This window comes from Passer montanus, unplaced genomic scaffold, assembly GCF_014805655.1.
Source record: "Passer montanus isolate IOZ18808 unplaced genomic scaffold, ASM1480565v1 scaffold118, whole genome shotgun sequence".
Classification (NCBI taxonomy): Eukaryota; Metazoa; Chordata; class Aves; order Passeriformes; family Passeridae; genus Passer; species Passer montanus.
Window position 1 is genome coordinate 497,286 of NW_024358500.1, and position 11,612 is coordinate 508,897.

The 11,612-nt window shown below is 48.1% G+C and overlaps 1 protein-coding gene across 3 annotated transcripts in view; it reads right to left on the reverse strand.

The window, feature by feature from the left end:
* Positions 1-7,430, reverse strand: part of DISP3 (dispatched RND transporter family member 3) — a 29,986-nt gene extending 22,556 nt beyond the window's left edge. For all 3 annotated transcript variants that reach the window (XM_039697550.1, XM_039697549.1, XM_039697548.1), the window contains exons 1-2: positions 7,330-7,430; positions 958-1,879 (exon numbers count right to left, since the gene is read on the reverse strand). In XM_039697550.1, coding sequence (XP_039553484.1) covers positions 958-1,870 — 913 coding nt within the window. In that variant the 5' untranslated portion in view covers positions 1,871-1,879; positions 7,330-7,430. The remainder of the gene's footprint in view (positions 1-957; positions 1,880-7,329) is intronic.
* Between the last annotated feature and the right edge of the window lie 4,182 nt (positions 7,431-11,612).

The window sequence follows — 11,612 nt, forward strand, 5'->3', positions numbered from 1 at the left end:
ACAACATCCTGATCAACACTACCACTGCTGGATGCTCTTCCTTCTCTTACACTGGGACAATATTTTCTCCATTACACTTGGAAACACAAGAACTAAACAATGCCTATGGAAGAGGAGTCCTGGCTCTGCTGTGACCTGGTACCTCTGCCATCTGATGTGTGAGGGATGCAGAGATGGAGGAACTCAGCTAGTTCTGACTAAGAGACACTGCCTATCTATTCCCAAAATCCAGTTCCCTAGAGTTTGTACCAGAAGGACCAGAAAGGATGCTCCTTCCTGTTTTGGTAGCAGAACTGTTACTGGAGCAGATGGACTTAATCCTTTGCTTGTTTCCTGCATGGCTCCTGGACAGCTGCCCTCTGCAGCCTGGCCTGGGAGACAGATGGAGGGTACATCCCACAGCCACATCACACCCACAGACTCCTCATGAGTCACCTCTTTGTCACCACCCAGAGCCTCTGTTTTACGAGGTGCACAGTGCAGGGTACAGAGCTGGGAGGAGGAGGAGGAGGCAGGGCCTTTTTCCTCCTCTTCTTATAGGAACCTTTCTAGATGGTGACTCACAAGCTGCCAGAACAGCCCACGGAGCTCTTTAATCTGCTCTGTACTGCAGGGAAGCTCATCCCTATTTGTCTTTTCAAGCCCCTGGCATTGCTCTAGTGAACCACAGCCATCTACAGGGGAAAAGGATCAGTAGAAGACATCTGTATCATGCAGAACACTCCCTCACTTGTCCCTCTCACTTGCCTGTGGGGGTCTGTGTGACCTGTGACTGGAGTTGCAGGGTTGAAAAGGGGCCCTGGTGCAGAAAAGACAATTCCTCAAGGCACAGCCCAGCAGCATCTTGCTCTCCACAGCAAGGCAGTCACCCCTCTTAGCTGCACACCACTGACTGCCTGAACCTGAGGAGGGGCATTCCTTGAGCATGCCAGCCCTTGCCCGTGGCCCTCAGCTCACCTTGGATGTCAGCAAGGTCTTGTCCCATGCCATCATAGTAAATCTTCCCTCCTCTCTCAGTGGGGAAGAAGTAGGTCATGAGGGAGCTGGGAGGGGAGCAGTAGGAGTAAGAACCCAGGGGCAGGTCCTTCAAGACCTCATGGGGCTTCCAGCAGAATTCGCGGAAGCGAGGGTGGTCCATGATCTTGCGCTCCACCTCGTGGATGGTGACCAGGCGCTCAGTGGTGAAGATGTTGTTCTCAGAGTCCCCCCGAGCCAGAAAAATGAGCTCAATGCGCCAGTGAGCGTGGGTCTGCGTGTTAGCACTGATGTAAGTGCTGGAGTACTCCCAGCGTGGGGCTCCCCTCCCGACCCGGGCAGTCTGGTTTGCTGGGCTGGGCTGGGCGCCCACCCTGCCCTCGGCGGGGCTGCGCTTCACCCGCGCGCTCACCCCGCCGTGGGAAGCGTTGAGGTGAAGCTGCTGCAGCTGCTCGAAGATGAGCCTCTGCAGGGTTTCTGAGGTGAAGTCAGCCAGGTCCCGGCGGTTCCTCCCCCACGACCCAAACTGGGATTTGAGGGCCAAGGCGAGGGCGTCGAAGCGCTGCGAGGACTCGTGGTTGCGGATCTCGAAAGCGTTGTAGGAGATGTCAATATCCAGGGCAGGGTAGTGGAGGAACATGACAACAGCAAGCACAGCAGGGATGGCACAGCCCAGGAAAAGTATGAGGCCAGCACAGTAGGGGTTGGTAAACACCCAGCCAACAATATTCCAGAAGCCAGACAGAGGCAGTGTGACACACAGGGGCCTGACTCTGCACGGGCTTTTCCCACACAACAGAGCACCCTCTCGCCTCTTCCGGGAGCTGAAGGCCACCTCTTCATCTTCCTCCTCTAGCCAGGCATCCTGTAACAACGGGTCATCCTCTGTGTCCATGTCCAGCACCTGCACACAGATAGAGAAGAGCAGTCAGCAGGACCAGCAGTGGTGTCACAGGCACAGCCATGAATCCACAGACTCTCAGCAGCAGAGCCAGGACAGAGCCACACTCCAGCTCCCTCAGGAGGAAAGCATCACTCCTTCCAAACCCCACAGATCTGCTACAGCCACTGAAACAGCAGAGGCACACTCCAGCTCCCTCAGGAGGAAAGCATCACTCCTTCCAAACCCCGCAGATCTGCTACAGCCACTGAAACAGCAGCCTTGTGTGGGGTATCCCACACTCAGCCTGGCAGAGGAAGCAGAGAGGGAGAAGTTCAAGTGACAGTCCCAGAGCCCAGTGCTGTGGCAGAGGAAGGCTCTGCATGGCTCCAGGAGCACCAGGCAGGGATTCACAGTATGCTCACACTGCAGCAGCATGAACACTTCATTAGCTAACGTGGTTCTCACATCCAGGAATGGTTCATGCTACCAGATACAAAATGCAAGGGAGTGTTATCTTCCTCTCCTTAGAACTGACAATAGATTTCCCCCAGCTATTTATAGCAGTATCCATCTTTCCCACAAAGTGTGCATGTGTGTACACACAGAGACAGAAGTGCACACACCCACACCTGCAGATGCACAGCTGCACACATCAACCCCTCTGAGAACTCACTGTGACCCTGCTCTAGCTCATGAAGGACTGAGACAGCAAGAGGAAAGCAATGGGGAGAGTTGGAGAGGGGGAGATGTGTATCTTCAATCCTCTGGAAAGGTTAGGAATAATCTAGTTGGTTTTCAGCAGAGAGGGAGAAGTTCAAGTGACAGTGCCAAAGCCCAGTGCTGTGGCAGAGGAAGGCTCTCCATGGCTCCAGGAGCACCAGGCAGGGAGACTGCAGGGATTCACAGTATGCTCACACTGCAGCAGCATGAACACTTCATTAGCTAACGTGGTTCTCACATCCAGGAATGGTTCATGCTACCAGATACAAAATGCAAGGGAGTGTTATCTTCCTCTCCTTAGAACTGACAATAGATTTCCCCCAGCTATTTATAGCAGTATCCATCTTTCCCACAAAGTGTGCATGTGTGTACACACAGAGACAGAAGTGCACACACCCACACCTGCAGATGCACAGCTGCACACATCAACCCCTCTGAGAACTCACTGTGACCCTGCTCTAGCTCATGAAGGACTGAGACAGCAAGAGGAAAGCAATGGGGAGAGTTGGAGAGGGGGAGATGTGTATCTTCAATCCTCTGGAAAGGTTAGGAATAATCTAGTTGGTTTTAGACTCTATTGAGATTTCTTTAATATTCAGGATGAATAATCCTAAACAACCAAGGTGTGCCTGGAAGTTTCCCTGAATACACATGGATCATGTGAGCCCTTGGCACTGGGGCAAAGCAAGAGCATAAAAATGATGCTGCCCAGGACAAGCACTGGACTGCAGGCACTACTCAGCTTCATGGGAACACAGACCCACCCTACTCCTGTGTTCTGTGTGAGCCCTTGGCACTGGGGCAAAGCCAGATCATAAAAATGATGCTGCCCAGGACTGCAGGCACTACTCAGCTTCATGGGAACACAGACCCACCCTACTCCTGTGTTGTTGCCTGCAGAGCCTTATTTCTGTCATGACAGGGAGGAGGCTTTCCCAAGTCTCTGAATCTGCAAATTAATCCTCTCCTGGAGGATTCTTACCACAGTCCTGCCTCTCTCACACACTCTACACCCCCAAACACAGCCATAATCCCATCCAAGATGACAAAATAAGTATCCAAATCCTGGTGGCATACCAGCCCCCCCAAACACAGCACCTTGTCAGCCCCAGGTCACCCCACACTGCTGGTCTTTGCCAGGCATCCTCAGCACACCCTTGGCTGGTGTGTGACCCCCATCCATCACTCTGCTGTTACCCTTCAGCCTCCAAGGGACAGCCAAGCTGCAACTCCAGCTCACAGTAGTGTGGATTGATGCTGCAGGAGCTCAGGTGTAAACCTCACTCATCCCACCTGGGCAGGTTGGTGTGTACCTGCAGTTACCTCCCCTCTACCCCTGACTTTTCTCCCACTGGCCTGGGGAATGGAGTTACTGTGACATCTGTATTCTCTCTGTATGTGTATTCTCTCTTTAGAAAGAGAGGTAAAGAGCCATAATAATTTCCCATTTTATTGAGTTACTGAGGAGAAGGAGGGAAAAGATTCTTATCCTGAGACAGAAGAGCCTGCATGTGACAAGAAAGGGAAATGAGAGAGAGCAACATAGTAATAAGGCAGCAGAAAAGGGATTACACCATCTTCTTTCTCAACTAAGAGCTAAATCCTCAAGTCAAGGATGGGATCAGTTCTAAAGTATCTCCCTCTGACTTGTCCATCAATTGTCATGGTCTGGACTGCAAACCTCAGTTTGTAACACATGGGCATCTATAATGTCTGGTGTTACACTCTAGCTGCAGACTGGCACCAGTGCTGGCATTGGTGTGAACTCCAGCACAGACATTTCTGGAGAGGCCCCTGTCTACACTCACATGAGAACTGAGTCAGGGAAGGATCAATGTTTGGTCTGGGACAGAGGCATGGGCAGGGTGGTGGCACCTGGAGTGTCCCTGGCAGTGCCAGCCCCTCTCTGCTCACAGGGTAAGCATATGCCTGCCTGCACAGCTCTGAACCCCTGCAGGGGAGCTGATTCACTCCAAAGCCAGACATGGCACACGTAGCATTGCCCTTGGGACTCATCTGGCTTTGCCACCTCCCTCAGATCCTGCCTGAGTCAGGATGACAGCCTAGCCAACCCAGAACATGGCTAATTGAATTGGTGGGGGAGATAAACCCTCAAATCATCCAGAAAAAGATTGAAATGCTTTTTTTCTGCTTGAATTTTACTTGAGGCTGGCCTGTTTTCCCTCCATCACTTCTCATGCTATCCAGAGACTCTCAGCACTGAATCATGGCCCAATTACTTTTTCAGCTCCAGGATACACACAGAGAACTTAATCCTGCAGCCTTCATTAAAGCTCTGCCTCACTTCTGCGCAAGCTTAGCCTGAGCCAGGTTGAAAGAGGCAGAGGATTAGAGTACTCCTTGGAGCCCTGGGTCTGTTTCTTTAGAGAAGAGGCACTGATTCATCTGGTTTGGGTAGTCATATAGATTTGTTGGGCTTTCCCCTGCTATTTCCAAAGCAAACAGGCTTCCTGCGGGCGAGATCCAGCTCGAGCCCCAACAGCCCCACAGGGATTGTCATTCACTTGCACCTCAACCAGGAAAAACACCCATGCAGCTCCCACAAGACAGTTCTTGTTCAGTGACATCTAGAAGAAAGACGCTGGCAAGTTGGAGAGAAGCTGTGACAGATGAGGAAGCTAATTACACCCGACCTGACTAATTAATGCTGACTTTCATATTAAAAAATCCTCACTAGTGTTCCATTTCAATTACCCAGTTGTTCCTTCCTACAGGAAAAAGGAAGCCTTGTGCAACACCAAGCTAGAAAGAAAAAAGGAAAGAAAGCTCAAGACTGAAAGGGAGGGAAAGACAATTTCTGTAATATAGGAGATTCTCATTGACAAAATAATCAAACTTCACACTGGTTTCTCCCATGTGCAGAGCTTTCACAGCAGAGCTAGCAGTTTTGTGCTCCTGAAATCTTCTGGGGTTTCTACCAAAGGCAGCTTTAGGCCTCTTTGATAGCTATATGAAGTTCCTATAAGAGAAAGAAATAGCCTTCATGCTTCCAAATTATCCTAAGAGCATCTGAGTCTTGGTGAAAGCCACATTTTTGTGACACAGAGCTGCACACAGCTCTGGCCATGTAGAACAACTGGAGGGCATCATTAATGTACCACACTAAAGCAGAGCTCCACAGGGACACCAGGACACAGCACAACAGTCGTGCTCTACACTTGAATCACTGAGACTAATCCAGAAGTCTAATTTTAAAACGCAGCCAAGAAGGGCTTTCTCGGGTCCCTGTTCTGTGGCATTCACATCCTCTGGAAAAATCTCTTTGCCCAGCATTTTTCTCCTGGAAAGCTGGGAAGCCTCAGAGAAAAGGAAAACAATTCTGATCTCATTTGCTTCTCCTGTGTTGTGCTCATGTGGAATGTGTTTGGGGATTGTTCACCCACAGGTGATTGTTTCATTGCACTCTGCTGTGAGTTGTTTTCACTCTTTGGCCAATCAGGGCCAGGCTGTGTGAGGACTCTGGAGAGAGTCACGAGTTTTCATTATTATCTTTTTAGCATTCAGTAAGTATTCTTTCTGTATTCTTTAGTATTATATAGTATTCTTTAACATAATATAGTATTATAAAATAATAAATTGGCCTTCTGAGAGCATGGAGTCAGATGCATCATTCCTGCCTTCGTCTGGGGGCAGTGCAAATCCAACACTGTTCTCCCTTTTCAACACAGCTATCACTGAGTGCATGGAGTCCCCTTCCCAGTGCACACTTCATGAATTGTTAAACAAAACAATAGGGAGAATTAGATATGACTTCTTTCCAATTGGAGGTCTGACTTTCATAAGTCTTGCACTCCTGGAAAAGTCAAGCAGGCCATGGACATCTCAGCCTGAATCTGCTGTAATACTTTTCAAAACATTGACTTAATTTAGCCACAGATCAGAAGCTGTGCCTGAGGAGACAACACAGAGAGAAGCTATTTCAGCGGGATACGAGCCCAGAGATGCACATGCTGCTCAAAAGCATGGGTTTGATCTGCTGGCTGAGCTGGCTCCACCATTATTAGATAAGCAGGTTCACTTTCCCAGTTGCAAGCACAGCACAACTACAAGGCTTTAATCTATTTTCTTTCTGAGTGCTTTGGATTTCCCTTTCCACTTGCTTTAAATCCTTTAGTAAGATGCAGAAAAGCACTGCCAGACCCCAGGCACTTTGCAGATCAGAATGATATCAGAATGCTCCAGCAGCACAGAGCTGTTGGAATTACAGTGTAATTATATAAATATGTGTTTGCTGGGAAGAAAATCCAACAAAATTATTTCAAATATACATGTATATATATAAAAGTTCTACAGTCTATAATTCCAGTTGCTCACAAAAAGCAAGACAATAGTCAGGGCTGTATATAGGAAAGAGAATTATCTGATCTCAAGCTTGCATGAAATCAAACACAGGCACATGCATCCTCAACTCTTACTGAGGTGTTCCCTTCCACTGCTGACTGTTCACCCCCTCTTCCACCTTACAGCAACTTTTACACCCCTGCTAAGATAAGAGCAGCTGGAAACAGAAGGATTAATGATCTTAAGTGATTAGGTTCAATGGTCTTTTCCAACCTAAATGATTCTACCATCTCTGAGCCACCTTTCACACTGGACAAAGGCTGCTTAGAGCACTCTCAGCCTACTATGCTGAGGATTTTCTACATGCACCCACAAACACTGGTTAAATCTACTGATAATTGCATGCCAAAAACAGTGTGGAAAGATTAGATGCAAAGTCAAGCACTCACCAGCCAGGAAATGCCAAATTCAGGCCAAATACAGCATCCTTAATTTGTCCCTCTTTTGTAAATGCTCTGCAGTGTAGTTTTGCTTCCCAGCTCAGTGTCCAAGGCAAGGACTCTGGCTTCCACCAGTGCATGAGATGGATGATGCTCCCCAAACCCAGCAGTTATTCACCACCCTGCTCTCTCCTCATCATTCAGTGTGTGGTCTCATGCCTCATTTCCTGCATGTCGCTCATGCCTGGCTCACAGGCAGAATTATTAATTTCCTTGTGAGCTTTTTAACACTGCCTGTCATGACACAGTCTGAGGGCTGAACTGAATCTTCTCCAGCATCTCAAGAAGGAGGGGGTGGTGTAGTCTGCATCTGACAGATGCTGGAGCTCAGGAGATGAAGGAAGAAGCAGATATTTATTTTGGGTGCCTTGTTTGACACACAAGATACCAAATCTTTTTGAGGGCAAAAATGGGGGCTGTGTGCAACAAACCTGTGTTCTGCAAGTATAATTTGAGCTGTATCATCAAACATAACCATCACTGTGCAACGTAACCTTTATGCTGGTGAGGGATATCCAACCTCCACAATGACAACCAAATTCACACCACATACATTACCAAAAAGAACCCAGTAAATTGCCCCAAAACACGTGCTTTAAAGTACTGGAACTGGTACTTTTCAAAGACAAAGCTCACCAAGATTTGCTGATATCAAACCATGCATTTTTAGTGCCCTGACTTCCTGGGATTGCTGCAGAGGTATACCTGCATGAGCACTTTGCTAACACGCTTGTCACTGCCAAAGAAAATTAATTTCCTGATAAAATAATTTGCTTCTGGTTATTGTAACTAATGATTGTAAGTGTCAGAAGCAGCGTCTTGGTTATAATCTCACAAAACATGCCTCGCAGCCCTGTGCCATGTTTACTACTTAAGTTATTTGCTTGTGCTGGTGATAATCTCTGCTGTCACTCAAGTATGTGGCACTTCCAGGTTTCTGCAAACAGGTACCAAGCAAGCTGAGGCTCTGATATGCTTCAGAAATTACTTACCTAACCACTACAAAAACTACTTAGATTTTGTCTGAACCCAGCAGGTTGCTGCTGCTGAGTAAAGGGATCACTTCTGGCTCAGGCAGGTGCCTTTGGTGCCTTGACAGATTTCAGAAGCAGCCTGGATCCCAGCTGCCGGGGCCCAAAGGAACAAGCTTGTCAGAGGGACGTGGATTCCCACACTCCAGCACCCACCCCTAAGCACCTGTGCTCAGAGCAAAGCCTTTACAGATCATTAAATATAGATGGCTGCCACAAACCAGAGCCTTGCATTACTATCCCATGAAGTATCACTCCAGGAATGTCAGACCAAGGAAGGGAATCATCAATTCCCAAGCCAATGGAATAAAGAGAGAGGTAGAGCAAGCAGCTGCCCCAGCCCCGTCGTGCAGTCAGATGCCCTCCTCCCCTGAGGCTTGGCCACTTTTTGTTTTCTTAAGTACCCAGTTGTTCATGTTTCCCAGCAACTTAAGGGAAAAAAAAATTCTGTAAGTAAGAATGAACAAAAGGAAACCTAAGCCCCAACATGTTCATACTACTTCTGGGACTGATCAAAACACTCTCTCCTAAAGGCTGCTCTCCACATAATTCACATAAGCCACTAGTTCATCACTGAGAAGGAGCAGGAAAACTTCTCCCTCACCCTCCATCCAAGCTGCTTCTCTCAGCAGCTCAAGCAGCAGTTTGTGCAGAAGAGGCTTTGCTGGCTGTGGTTCTGTGGGCAGCAATGTGAGAGGTAAGACAGGAATCCCAACCTGTCCTGCCAGACCTTCAGCACAGGCAGCTGTTTCAGCTCCAGTTCTTCCCACTCCGACTTAAAAAGTAACAACAAGGTTAAAATAAAATGTTAGAAATGCTCCTCCTGAAGACTGTACTTGGCCAGCTCTGCCCATTGTGCTCTGACCTTCCAGAAAGGAGGAACAGGCACAAAGTCCCACTTGCAGGTGTCACACCATGCAGGTCACAGTGGCTCACTCCAGGGGCTGCTCATTTTGTTCTAATGTATCTAAAGGTCTTATTTTTCACTGCTACAATTTACTGACATCAGAAAATGCCAGATTTGGAAGAGGGAGGCTGTAAGGCTGCAATCTGTAGTGAGGACACAGCTCCCATGGTATTTTAGCCACATTCACTTTTTCAGCAGGGCTTTCCACACACCAGCATGAGAGGAGTGGGGGATCTGCAGCACTCTCCCAAATGAGGGAGCAGCAGGAGAACTGAAATATTTGTGCACCATTCCTGCTCCATGCACTGAGCTGATGTCATCTGTGGCACAGACACAATCTCCTGTTTCTCAGGATGTGAGGGTGGATTCTGAGGGGAATTTATCCTGACAGTCAGTGACTGAGAATAACTGCAGCAAACCATGTGTTACAGTGACCCATGGAAAACCTTCTGCTGGATCAGGAGGGACTCACAAAGCAGCTTGCAGCTGGCTGGCTTTCAGCAGCCTGAAAAGTGGGATCTGAGCAGGTATGTCTTTCTTACCTCCCACACTTCCTCTCTCTCCCAAACAGATGCAGCTACCTGCTCTCCTCCCATGAAAACCCAGAGCTTGTGGAATTACATTAATTTGCAGTGCTAGTTCATCTTCCAGGAATCAGTGAGTAATCTGGAAGCAGATGTGCAACATCCAGAGGCTGAAGAGCCCCTAGTGGCACACAGCTCACTGGTCCAGAGCAGGACCTGGGCAAGCACAAGGTTTTTCAGAACAGAAGGAAAACTTCTTGAGGGGAAGATGTGAAGACAAGACAAGCTGCCTCAGTGCCTGAGCAGCAGGTTGGCAGATCCCCTGCCAGTACAATGAGTTAAAGCTTAGTGCCAGCTGCACCAGCCGTGCAGAAACTCACATTAAATATTACAACAGCTCAATAAGCACAGTCCTGCAGACCATTAGCAGAGGAGCAGGCAGGGAATCAGAATAAGCAAACAGGTTTAATGACACATTCATCTCAGAGAAAGTCCAGGATGCTTCCCGATACAAACAAGAGACACCACGAGCAGGTTCCTATTAGTCACTGCTCAAGGGAGGGAAATGTTGCTTGCAACAGCTCCCAGAAGCTGCCAGTGAGGCCACGTCTCCAGGATACAGATTTGGGCCACCAGAACTGAGCTGAGACAGCAGGAATGTCCCTCCTCCCTGCTCTCTTCTCCTCCCTCCCAGCACAGACCTGGCAGTCTGGGATCTGAAGCAGTTCAGAAAGAAGCAAACATCACCGTTGTCCTTATTCCCCTTCTGCTGCCAAAGATGCAGAGATTCACAGCCACAGGAGCTGCTCGTGAGTGGCAACCAGCCAGCCCAAAGGGACAAGAACTGCCACCTGGAAGGATCAAAGCATTTCAGCCAATTGTTCCCATTTCTTACTGCATCCCACACTTTCAGACAGATGTTCACAGGCTGAGATGCTGCTTGTGCTATCTCTAAGGACTAAGTCCTGCAGTTAAAACACAAAAATGAAAGAAATATGTGTGGCTCTACTGTTATTTTTTCCAGCTTTCCTGAGGCAAAGCACATCATCTGCTCTGAATTGCTCTCATATTTTGGAGTTTGAGACTTCCATCCTTTCCCAACCTGCCTTGTTCAAAAGACTCCTGGGATTCCCCTTCACAAGGAAACACAGACTACTTTTGAAAAGATATTTGTAAATTGATTTTCAAAGGGACACACTCCACAACCCTATGTGGATGTGGAACTGTGTCTGGCCCTCTGTAAACCAAGCTGTTGGCTGAGTACAAGAGGAAAGTAACTGAAGGCACTTCCCAAATCAGCCAAAGAAATGGAAATGCAAACAGTACCAGGATCTGCAACACAACCAAATAAATGAGCATGTAGGCAGGTTGGTGTACATGCAGGAACTAACTTAGCTGCACAGAAGCCAAGATTTGGATCCAGAAGGAATTATCTTCCTCACAACACATCAGAATTACAGGGACTGCAAGAGGTCTGTAAAGAAAATGTCATAAAAAAACTTATTTGTCTGCTGCTTACAGTAGAGCTCTCTGTTATTGGAATCTAAACAAGGCCAGATGTTTTCCTGTGCCACTTACACACAAACCCATGCTATGAACTCTGCAGTTACTGTGAGGAAACATGCATCAAGGAATTGGTTCCAGACAGCAGATTTACAGGAATGGAGCTTTGCTTCTTTGGCGTAAGCACTGCCACAGGGGACGAAACATTTACCTGCTGATATATCTTGTTTCCAGTTGTCATAGACTGGTGTTTTATAGCTCCCTACG